Genomic DNA, 12,973 nt, shown 5'->3' on the forward strand with positions numbered 1-12,973 from the left:
TCCATGTACTTTCTCTTTCACTCCTTTAATGAAAAACAGTAATAAAAAACAAAGAACAGTGGCATGAAGCCTTCAAGTATTTAAAGTAAACAATACTTTGCTGAAATATAAGTGGTCAAATTTTTATTACACAGCATTTCAACTGTGGTTTGGAAAGTGCGAAGGTACCGTTTATAAAAAGGCCTAAAATCAACCCCTCATCATCCGCCTCAAAAGCAAAAATTTCCATACACGACTCTTCTGGCTTTTTCTTTCGGCAAACGGAGGTGCAGCAGCTGGACCAAGTTGTTTCTGCCGCCATGAGATAAGTCGCTCATACGGTTAATGACATCCTGCTTGTGCACAATGAGAGCTGATGCACGCGTGCGTGTGACGCTCATCGTGTTTCTTGGGAAACTGGTGGAAAACATCGCCGACTCCACCAGGACATCAACATACGACTTGGACATCGACAGGCTTTTGACAGGTCTGAGAGACAGGACTGGGGGAAAATTACATTTCACTCTCCCAAAGAAGGTTGGAAAGACCCACATCCCCGTTTATAAGAAGCTTTGTTGGGAGTTCGGATCTGCAAAGCTGCTGCAGGCTGCCATGGCGTCCAATGACGTGATGTTTGAGGACACCTCGGTGAAGATTTTAAAAGCGCAACTGCAGAAGTCTTCAGGAGAAACCAGCAGCTTCATGGAGAGGGGGAGGAGGTTTTTCCACAGAAGGAACACCAGAGTTACTCCTTTCTATGAGGGGAGTAACACACCAGCGTCTCACCATGAAGTCTCTTTTATTTTAGCAAAGTATTGTTTACTTTAAATACTTGAAGGCTACATGCCACTGCTCTTTGTTTTTTGTTTTTTTATTTGTATTTTTCAATAAAGGAGTGAAAGAGAAAGTACAGGGAATTTATTGTTTGTTTCTTTTTAATGTGGTACTGAAATAGGTATCGAGAATCGTGGTATCGTGACATCTGTAAGTCCAGACGTCCACAAAATGTAGATGTTTGATAAGAGTCCTGACCTGAATACCAAGAACCTAATGAAAACAGGAAACTTCATGTTTTACTCTTTAATTTACTCCTAGCAGGCTGACCTGATCCTCCCCAGACTTGGTCAGAACATGTTTTAATTCAAGATAACAACCAGAGTTCATGGCTTCTGAGCTCAGTTGTCAGAGTGACGGAGGTGTTGAACGCAGAAAAAGCCTTGTGTGTGTGTGTGTGTGTGTGTGTGTGACGTACGGAGGTCAGCCAGAGGGGTGAAGGAGCCTGGCTTCAATGCTCTTCCTCACAGGTGCAGACAGACAGTCATTTAAGGGAGGCAGAGTCAAACAGGACACCGAGCATATTGTCCAATCTTCCACACATTTCACGACTGATGACAGCCTCACACTGTAGACATCTGCGTGGTAATATTTATAGTCGCGGCGCAGCTGACCAGAAACAGGACTTCACTCTTGTGTGATGATCGTGTCATTTACATGACATTTTCAGTGCTGGGTCTGACGCGGAGTCTCGTGCGTGCCTGTTGCGTGGACTCTGTCTCCGCCCGGTACACACAATTAAGCACATGTAAAAAAATGTTTTAAAAATCCTTCCACCGCCGCGAGTATTTAACTTACTCCTCCTAGCAGTCTGACCTGACCCTCTTCAATGTTTCATTGAAGGTCAATGTTTTAATTTCATCATGTATAAATATAAGGAACTCTTCGTTACGAAAATGAAATGTCAAATCATTTTAATCTGTATAACAACCCCGTACGGAGAACGGGCCCAGGTGGTGCATTTGTGAAGGAGCTACAGGAAATCGTGTCATTGCAACCTGATGAGATGTCACTTTATTTATTCAGCAGTTCTGACACAACTGTAGTGCTTCAACTCAAACAGTATCAATATATCTTTAGATTCTGTGCAACATATCAAGGAGAAAAGAAAAAAAAAACACTATATATATATATACAAGTATGAAAAGTGTCGACCTGATCTAATCTTAAGGTCTTTGAATCTGGATCTTTTCACATGAATTACTTACAGCTGCCTGAGTACATCTGAAAGGTTTCCATTTCATATTCATGTTTCTAATTTCCTAAAACACAATGACGCCATCCTCTAAAATGTGTCCTACAAGACTTCTTAAATGGCAAATATCACATTATGAAATTCCCACTGCATCGAGTGGGTTTCTCCCTGGATGTAGTGCAGGATAAGCCGGGTTAAAAGTTGAGGAAGCACCAAGGTCAAGTGCTTCGTGGTGCTAACTTTCGCCTCGCGGCTGTGTTACAGTAAGACAAAACTGTGCACAACCTTCCACTGACACAAACCATGTACCGACACCACTGTACATTAGCTTGCACGCTTCTTCAAACCATAAATAGAGGCCTTGTGTCTGGATTTACTTCTGGATAAAAATACGACGCAGCCTATTCCTCATCTTCAAGTACATTTGAAAGTCCCTGTAGTCTGGCGATGGCAGCACTGTGAGTAGGTGCGTTAGTGAAAACAGTCCCCACAAACAAAGGCGTTCCTCTCAAGATGTGGCGAATAACTGTGCAGGAGCCCGACACCTCGATGTGAAAGCCCGAATGTCCCAGCTCCTCCTCTGTTCGCAGTGTGGTTTGACTTGATGGAGATGCAAAGAACTGTTGGGGAGCATACGGTGAAGAGAATCAAACATTTGTCTTCTAAATAAAAATCCTCTTTTTGATTTTGGCTTCTATTAGAGACTGGCGTTTTATTCCCAATTTCTCAATCAATAACAGCAACTGTGTCATGTCACATTCAATCCTAAATACTGGGAACTGAGATCCTAGTATTTAAACAGTAATCACACCCAAAATACCTGCAGTATACTGGGATTTTTGAATATGAAGTTCATGAAAATGCCATCACTGACAAGATAGTAAGATTTAGATGCAAGGATCGACAGCCAATCAGAGAATGAACTAGTGGTGCGTCGTTTCAAATTTGGAATGGAAAAAGTGCCCACCCTAATACTGATGTTCCTGCTTTAATTACATTAAATGTTCATTTTGAAGCAGATTTAAATGCTTCTACCTGCTGGAGAGCGTGTAATTAAATTCGTTTTTTTTTAATTAATTTAAGTATTATTGATTTATTTTTGTGCTTTTGAGCCAAGTATCTTGTTTTCTTGTTGCAGACGAAGTCGCAGCAGATTGACGCTGCGCCAGAAAGAGACGTGATTCTGAGTTATGAGCTTTTAAATGTTTTTTACCCAACCTTTATTTGTTCATGGCGACCATGTCCCCAGCTATTTCTCATATCATCATTCAACTTATCTTTGCTTCACGATCATGGTCAAGTCAAGTCACAATGCTGAAATAGTGGAGCTAAAATTCCCTGTGATTCCTTATAAATAAATAACAAGCGCAAGACTGAAAACAGAGAGTAACTCACAGCTGCTCCTGTTGTTGGGTCAATGAAGTCCGCCCAGTATCCTGCAGTCCACAGAGCGAAACACATCTCCTTCGCACCGCTCACAAACTGCAGTTAGGAGGAAACAGAGTCAGAGTCAGCAGCTGTTTCAGCCTCACGCCGCTCGCATGTCAAAACTTTTAACACCAAGGCGAAACATCACAGGACTCACTCTGTGCAGCAGCTGATCTCTGTCCTGCTCTGCAGTCTCCTCGCACAGACTGCTGCTCTGTGTGACCGTCACAACTGTGATAGAGTTGGTGGGCGCCGAGGGGAACAACAGCTCCAAATCTGATTCACACACACACACACACAAAGTTTTGTTACTAAAGATGACACTGTTATCTTGACTTCAGGTTGTGAAGAATTTCTGTACTTCTTAATGCAGGATAACTTCTCTTACCTTTCCTTAACAGCTCAGGGCAGGAATTAATGGAGCAGTCTGTGTCTGTCTGATTAAAGTACCGCTCAGCTTTGTCAACCCTCATGGATATAGGACCCAGTTTTCCCTGATGAACACACACAAACACACACTCCAGTCTCAACAGTCTGTATTGACAAAGCAGTTTTGAGCCACGCCTCTTAGTAAATTATGTCTGAGACCAAACTAAGAACTAGTAGATTAAAGTTTTTACATTACTACTCAGTAGTTTACATGAAATAAGTTCGACAGTAACTAAATCAAATAAAAAGCCCTGCCAACATTATGCAAGTGTAAAAACTATTCAAAAACTTACTTGGAACTCACTGACAAACTGGGCCAGTACAAACTGGTGTCTCTCCATGCTGCTTGGGGTTGTCAGTACATCAGGTACCGTCCTGTGGACGGGAGCCTTCTTTTGGTCCGCCATGCCTTCCAGGTGACAGTCAAACCCAACGTTACCCGGTAACTGGAAGCGCTGGTCCTGAGGTCCGAATGGTCCCATGTTCTCATCAGGCCACACGGTCCTGGGGCCTGGAGGGGACATGACAAGGACATTTATGGGTGATTTCTACCTTAGATTTTGTTTTGCTTAACATTCACTCAATTTGCTGCTGAAAACCACATGATGCCATGTTTGACCCAGAATCCTGACTTTAAAGAAACAACAAACTAAAATCTAAATCATAAGTTCTCTTCAGACCTAGGGCAAATCCAGTTGTTAAATGCAGACAGTGGTCACCTTTACCATTAAGAAAGTACCATTTACCACATTACTCACCTGAATCTGTGGGTGATACAGTAATGTAAGGCTCATCTGAGCTTGCAGCAGAGAAGGTTCTGGTTCTGTTGACTCTGAGAGCAGCTAATGCTTGACGGCCAGCAGTCTGAGATAGGACAAACCTGCCTCGACCACATAGCACCTACAGGGAGACAAGACCATCTGTTAAATAGCAAGCACAATTTTAAGAAAGACAACTAGATAAAACAAGTACTGTATTAAATTACACCTGATCATAGTGGAAAGTGGGATAAAAAGTGGGATAAAATCTGGGCTATTTGATAAGTCAAAAAGCTATCAAATTAATGCCTTATATATTGGTCAAATACCAAATGCTCAAGACCATGACATTGGCTAAATATCAGTAAAATATATCTTAAGACATTTTGTATCCTGTGTGTAATTTGGACTATAAACAATACATTGGAAAATTGCCTGATTTTTTAAATAAAGTTTGGTGAATATGGTTTCAAGTAGCCCTGCGTGCAGTTAGCTAACATTACAACAGGGAAGTTATGTCACTTACACTACTACACATTGTGGTTCGTCTTCTTCTTCTAATTTTTAACCTGTGGAATAAAAAAAAAAAAACGACAACCTGAAACAAAGGACATCCCAAACATAGTTTTAAACAACAACAACAACAAGAACAACAACAGCTAACTGTAAGTTTGCTAGCTAGAGTTAGTTAACATAATTGACATGATGCAATGATTGCATGCACCTCCAACAGGGCAGCAAAAGCAGCGAGGGCAGAGGTTATAGTTGACTGGCTTCGGAGGAAACACCAGCAGTGAACTTTTACAGATATAAATTCTCAGAAAACATGAGCGGTTCAACACAAACAAAAACCTAGCCTCTCGTGTTAGCGCGATGTTGGCTAGCTGATATGGTCGGTCAGCTGATAGGACACTTTCCCTTTTTAGACACTATTATTTACTTCCTCATATGAAAACACCTTGCAAAGAATACCTGACAACGTAGACAACGAGCGTGTTTATAATAATTAGAAAAAAAAGTGCAAATACAAATCGGTTAATGGGATTATATAGTGAATAGTACATGTTGTTCGTACCTGTCACCTCGCACGTCTGCACTTCCACATAAAAAACAACGGGAAGTGACGAGGGACAAACTGCTCCAGCGCAGTTTGCGTAACGGTTACGTCAACTCATATTAGAGAACATGTAATGTAACTGATTATGATTACGAATTTTTAATAAAAGTTTCAACACTTAACCCGTGTGAAATAGCGTTAATTTAACTGACTTTTTGTCCTTTGAAACGCACAAGTGCCGCTCATCAGATATTATGGGCTGTGTTTCTCCATGTCTCCACAAGATGGCAGCAAAGTAACAGTTAACGAGACCTAGGATTTGATTTTTATGGCAGTACTGCTCCTGGCCATTAAGTAGAATTAACTTTGAATTTTGTATTTGTAAAGTTTTCATTATGTTGAATTGCCTGCCTTATAATAATAATAATAATAATAATAATAATAATAATAATAAAGCCTACTTTGGAATGCAACACATTCTCTTCATCATGAACATGTTTCAGTAATAAAAAAAAGACAGATTTTTGCGGTCTTGATAAACAGCCACGCATCATATTGCATTATCCAATAATAAAAACAACAAAGAAGCATTGAGTTATTCCAAGCTTATTGCTTATAAGAGCTGGCAGAGGTGATAGGAAACAACACCAAATCAATACCTGCCATGTCACCTGATTGCCCAGTTACATTAACTAGCCTGATGATGTCACAGGTCTATCTTATTAGAAAGAATATCAATATTTATCAACGCCCAGTGCTCTCAATGCCACTGAAACACCTTCATTGAAGTAGTTTCATAGCACTTTCACTCAACTTCCTGGAACTCTATTACTTCTATTGGGCTTTATCTTGGCTAACCTCTAAATAGTGTCTAGAATCAAAGACTGAGTGTGTTTGTACTGGGACGGTTCCCAGATGGGAGACCGTGGAGAAATGGTACACACGCTCAGCAAAATCCCCCACCATTGATCGATAAAGTTTAAAAAAACAAGAATAAAAGAATCGTCCTGGCAAGAACAGTGCTATTTACTGTCAGAAGTCGTGAAGGACAAGGACAGCGAGTAAAGTACATTCTGCCTGCGTAGACACATCTCTTTAGCTGACTTGGACAAGCTGATTGACACTTTCTCTGAGCTGACAGGATATGCAGTGGGAGTTTACCCTGGGACCAACATGCTTCACTCACTGTGGGCATCTGCAGCAACGTGATGTGTGAGTGTGGTTGCCTTTGTGTGTGTGTGTGTGTGTGTGTATGGTGATGAGGCATGTGGAGCCGCATAGAGCTTGGCTGTCAGTGAGTCTCCCACAGGATCATTTGTAACAGCAACACAGCATCCACCCTAGATGGTGCCCCTGTGGGATGTACACACACACACACACACACAGACACACACACACACACAGACAGACACACAGTGATAAACATGCACCAGCATCCTAAAGTAGCTAGCAAATGAATTCTTCACCTTAGGCTCTCTCGAAGGTGAAGAGCATTGAAGAAAAAGGCTGAGTGAGGTTGAAATTCAAGGCTTTCTGTCTTATGGTGAGATGTTTGCAGCTCCACTCACCTAACAATATTTTTTACTGTTGGTTAGCCTGACGATTATTTTTTAAAAATTGTGAAAAACATCCATTCAGGAACTGAAGATGACATCATTATATGGTTTGTTTTGTCTGAGCAGCACTCCCTATTCAAAGATATTTATTTCACAATTATATAAAACAGAGACATTTAAAGAGCTACAAGGGTTCAACCGATCTTTGCAGTTAAAGGCTACAAATACAATCATTTCTAATAAACCTGCCAACAGCAATAATTTTATATTAATATTAATTATTCGACTATTTTTTTGTCTAAAATATTAAGCAACAGCATGTTCCTATTGAAAGCATCTGAAACAATGTTTAAACAATTACTAAAATGAATGAAATACCTTCTGGACTCAATATAATTTGACATTTTTGGGATATATCTTTAATCTGCTGTCTTGCTGAGAGTTAGACAATAAGATTGATATCGCTCTCATGTCCGTATGCTAAATGCTAACAGCTAACAGCTACAGCCAAAAGGCAATTAGCTTAGCTTATCTTAGCTTAGCTAGAAAATGTAAAGCAACTGGACACAGCTAGCTCACCAGAACATCTAAAGCTCATTAACACATTGTAACTGTGTTTGTTTAAAATGTACAAAAAAACAAGTGTAAAAACAACAATTTGTTGTTTTTAACAGAGAAAGCTAAATGCTGATACTCTCTCTTGGTCTTTATGCTAAACTAAGCTAACCGTACGCTAGCCCTAGCTTAATATTTAGCACACGTACATGTGAATCTTCACGTCTAATTCTTGACAAGAAAGCAAATACACAAAATGTCAAAACTATTCAGTGTCGTATATTGATCAATTAAGCAACTGAATGAAGAATTGAAATGGATAACTAAACACGGTTAACTGTGTGTTTTTGTGTGTGACTGTGGTCAGTGAGAAACCTCTATCATTTCAGCATGAGTTGACCATTATTCAGTGTAAAAACAAGAGCTCTAATTATTCCTGTGAAACACTTTTCCCTGGACGGCCGTGTCTGCCTTTGTGAGAGGATTTCCTAAGTGCAGTGAAGCTTTAAGACCTCCAGACAGAGCCATGAGTCAGGCCAGGTCTTTTTATGGCTGCGCTGTCAGACCCGCAACGCATCGTCACCGAATCAGCACTTTGCTATTACCATTTCATTCGCTGTCAAAGACCATATTTCCATCACACACATTCTGGAGCTACCTGCCTGTGTCAGCACGCTGTTGACCACTCTCTCGCCTTAACTAATGACATAGTGACAGCCATTAAAGGTTTATTTCCCCATCTCCTCGGCATGTGTGGATGACAATCCTATTTGGATTACACAGTTAAAGGTTTTGGTCGTGTTTACCACCCACCAACACCTCCATCTCATTGCTTGCTTGTACTGAATTAAAACCCCTGGTGCTCATGTGTAAGGCTTTAAATGTCCTTTACTTCTAGGCAACGGTCCAGTCCTCCATGTCTGCCTTTGTTTTGTTCTTTGCCACTGCTGGAAACCCTATTGCACTGGCATTTATATTCCCAGTACTGGTTACTTACAAGCTTGCAAAACCTTTCAGAGCAGAGCATTAATTAAATAAAAAAATGCAGAATTTGATGCAAGCTGAGCTAATCGATCTCTTGAGAGTTGCATGAGGAGACTGATACTAGATGCTCGAAGATGGTTAGCTTAATTTACCATAAAGACTGGAAACTAATTAACATGTTTTTATCTCATTTGTTTAATCCATATAACAAGTTGCTAGAGATGCTGGTAGGTGAACTTTGTTTGAACAAAACCAGGCTAGCTGTTTCCCCCTGCTTCCAGTCTTTATGCTAAGCTAAGCTAACCTTTCCCTGGTAGTAGCTGACTGGTAACAATCTTCACATGCGACTCTTTTCCAAACTATCTAAACACAATAATAAACTGTTAAATGTATTTTCTGTCTATTTTCTATCAAGCAGTCACTCTCTTGTCTCTTCGAAGGGATAGACAGGTCAGCACAAGGATTAGTGATCAGTGCAGAGTCTCAGCTGCTGCAGAGCGTCACCAGCTGGCCACCAGCTGCCTGCTAACACCACAGTGGCTGTCCTCCCAGGTGACTGAAGAAAGAGAAATGTATAAAACGCTCTGATCGTTTTTCTATAATCGACTCTGTGCCAGATTCATTACTGTTTTTGTTTGTGTGGGATATTTTTCCACTTGATTTCTATAACATACAAGGTAGTTTACTGTACAGTTTAATATATCAGTGTGTTTCCATTAACAGAACATTTCTTTGAGAGTAAGTCCACAGTGTTTCCCAGCAGCAGCAGCAGCAGCAGGAGTTTCATGAACAGAAAGAGCTTGTTGAAGCACCAGATCAATGTGAGAAAGTGAAAAATGTATGACACTTACCGAACTGTAGCTGTATCATGAGAGAAAAGCCAGTTATGATAAAATAATTGGAACCTTCACAAAGAAGTGTTTACACACAGCTGTAGAGCTGCGTGAATTATATAATGCTGAATGTTGTCATTTCACATAACAGCGAATAAAACCATAGAGCTGTGTTACATAAGGATTAAAGAAAATAAATAGATAAAGTTATACAAAAGAGAACAAAAGATATGTGAAGGATTGTTTGGCCTTCGTTATGTGCTCATTAGTTATCCAATGAACTCACTGAGTTGAGTTTTGTGGGTTTTCTGTAAGTTGAAAGCATTTAAACTACTCTTCTTCTGCATCACCAGCATCGGTGTCAGGGCTCATCTATGTTCTCCCAGAGTGGGATCTTTGAAATAGCTGTAATTGAGAGGGTCTTACTCTATGCATTGATTCCACTGATGGGGTTAATATCTATTATCATCCATTTTCTTCCTGGCGTCTTCCCTGATTGAACTAACTTTTTGAACATGGTCACAGTGGGCATTGATGCAAAATGCATGAACAGCCCCTCCTGAAATAATGCATAATCATATGAATGCAGAATAAAGAGCACACACACAGTGCTACCTCATTAGTGACTGTAAACCCCAGGCTTGCACTTGGGAAATAATTGAACAGTTCAGCACTACTGACAACGCTCTGAGCATTTTGGAACCCATTTTGACAAATAAGCACCAGGTGCAAGTATGGAAGACAGTACATTTTATGATAATTGCCGAGGAAAGTCACACAGGGGCTCAAGCAGGTGCGATAAACAACTGCAGAGATGATTTCTGGTCGAATGTTTTGGCTAATATTGTCCAAACACTGGCACGGTGGCCTGATAAGAAAGAGTCTGCAGCCAATGCTAGCAGCTCTATAAGTACGTTTCCATCCATCTACTTTTATGCACATGCCATAAATTTGAAGTTGAAATACAGCAACTTAAAAAAAAGTATTGGTAAAATGGTAAAAGCAAAATGTTCACTGAAGCTTCTGCTACACTGATGTAGACGTACACATCAGATCCATGTGGATTATTTGTTCTTTTGAGGTTTCACATCATCTTGTCGTGTCCAATTCTTGTGGCACCTCAACTGAGAGTTAGAATTAGCACCAACCAGCCACCCTCTATATTCACGCAACTTTTGTCGATTTTCTGCAAGTTCAGTTAAAACTTCAGAACTTCAGGCTTCAGAGCCTTGCTTGGATCTAAATGCTAACATCTGTATGCTAACATGCTCACAATGACAATGCTAACATGCTGATGATTGGCAGGGATAATGCTGGTCACCGTCTTAGTTTAGCATGTTAGCATAACCTTATGGAGCAGCCAGACGCCACTGAGGCCGGCTAAAGTAGCAGAAGACACGGGCAGCTAGGCTTGTTAGCGTTAGCTGAGTGCACTTGCAGTGTAGTATGCATTACTTTCACTGATCCAAAGTGGTGGGTGGATGAACAGTCAGGATGTTGTCATCATCCATACCGCTAGTATGGCTAAAAGAAAGCAAACAGTACATTAGCTTACAAAGTTTTGCCTATAGAACAGTACAACACACTTACAGGCTATAGTTTCAATTCAAGTTGAAAACATTTAACGAGGCCTGTGCACCACAAAGTAACTGATGTCTAATCAGATAAAACTTCTTGGCTTGTTCACTCTTAATGAACTGCAGTGACTTGCCAGGTCCCCGGACTTTACTTTGAGTTTAACTCGGCAGCAGCAGCTCTGACAGGAAGGGTCAGAAATAACAGAATATTACTGTAGGTGCTTGTACCTGATGCTCATTTGTCGAAGTCTGTTCCAAAACGCTCTGAGCACTGTCAGTGCTGCTGAACTGTGCAATTAGGACTTTTCCCAGTTGTAAGCCTTGGGGCTGCAGTCACTAATGAGGTAGCGGTGTGCGTGTGTCTGCTGTTGCACAGTGCGCATAAAATTATGTATATGTATAAAGGGCCCCGGGGTGCAGCTGCACCACCAGCACCAACTGATGCTCAACTAGTGACTGGTAGTAGTTTAAAGGCAGAAACTGATAAACTGGTAAATCTCATGCAGACCCGAGATCCTTGATCATGTTTGTTCAGTTTGTCTTTGTTCAGTAGCACCTACGTCACACCTGGAAACAGCTCCTCTATGCAGCAAAGGGTTCATTAAAATTCAGGCATGTAGTAATTATGAGGGAGATAATTACTACACAGTTTGCATGAGAGAACACTCAAGCACACGGCACCCTGATCATTTATGGCTTTTTACATATCTTTACATATCATGAATGCACGCCTGTATATAAGGCTCCCAAAGGTCTCTAATAGCATTCCGTTTCAAACCATATTCCCAACACTGTTCCTCCTCTGATCAGCCACAGAAAATAAGACGTAGCAGCTATAAATTACAATATGATTGAACGTCTTTCTCTGACCATCCTGACACGGGATGAAAAACCTTCAGATATGCTGCATGTTTTCGCTCTGAAGCAATGCCTCTCTGCCCTCAATTGCTTTTCCACCAGGTCTCCTCTGAAGTCGAAACCTCAATGATTTCATGATGTAACCGAAATATGATTTCTTTGGTCTGATTCTCGCCACTAACCACAACCAAAACCAGTACCTTGTGAATCTGCATGTGTGTCTACACTTGACAGACGTACGGGAAATTACGTATTTGAAATGTCTTCCTGTGGAAAGGATTTTTTACATCTTGCAGAGATTTACAGTGGCTTTAAAAGATAGGAAATAAAGTTTTAACACCATTTCCACTGGAGAGGTTGCACATGTGCAGTTTTGCACCATTTTAAATTCATTACATTTTTTGAATGACCTTAATAACTCTTTGTTTACCAAATATCGCTCTTTCTAGGGCTCAAAGCACAGTGTTTCAACGAACCAAGGTGTGGTTGCCGAGCTATGAGAGGTTTGGCAAAAGGTCATTTAGCTGAGTCATCAACCTAGAAGAATAACATCTGATGACTCTGGTATATAGAGGGCACAGTCCCCAAAGATTAATCTGAAGTACAGAAATAACAGAGTAAACCAGCCTTAGACAGCAGGTGGGATGTAGTGCTTGATTAATTTGCCAGATAAAAGTTAACTTTTCTATTTCTCTCTCCCTCTTCTATTTTCTCTATATTTCCTTTTTTCTGAAGAGTCAGTGAAACGTCTGTATCATTTAATCAATTTCCATTCCTTGTATTAACGCCAGTTCACCTAAGAAAGGCAGCAGGGTTGACCCATACAGATAGAGTAAACCCACATTTCACTATTAAAGATTTATGTGCATGCAGAAGAGCAGAGTTGGTCAATTTCATGAGCATGGATGCTACAAAGCAAACGTTCATCAA

General features: G+C 40.6%; 1 protein-coding gene across 1 annotated transcript; it reads right to left on the reverse strand.

Moving 5' to 3' along the window:
• Window positions 1-1,801: 1,801 nt before the first annotated feature.
• On the reverse strand, window positions 1,802-5,732 carry LOC111222728 (methylmalonic aciduria and homocystinuria type D homolog, mitochondrial-like). The gene is made up of 8 exons (XM_022746552.1): window positions 5,699-5,732; window positions 5,150-5,192; window positions 4,624-4,765; window positions 4,159-4,376; window positions 3,825-3,930; window positions 3,594-3,712; window positions 3,404-3,490; window positions 1,802-2,628 (listed from the first exon to the last, which is right to left on the reverse strand). Exons 2-8 carry the CDS (start codon window positions 5,159-5,161, stop codon window positions 2,410-2,412), a joined length of 903 nt encoding a protein of 300 aa, XP_022602273.1. The 5' UTR covers window positions 5,162-5,192; window positions 5,699-5,732; the 3' UTR covers window positions 1,802-2,409.
• Between the last annotated feature and the right edge of the window lie 7,241 nt (window positions 5,733-12,973).

This window comes from Seriola dumerili, unplaced genomic scaffold (genome assembly GCF_002260705.1).
Source record: "Seriola dumerili isolate Sdu_G_001 unplaced genomic scaffold, Sdu_1.0 BDQW01000105.1, whole genome shotgun sequence".
Classification (NCBI taxonomy): domain Eukaryota; kingdom Metazoa; phylum Chordata; class Actinopteri; order Carangiformes; family Carangidae; genus Seriola; species Seriola dumerili.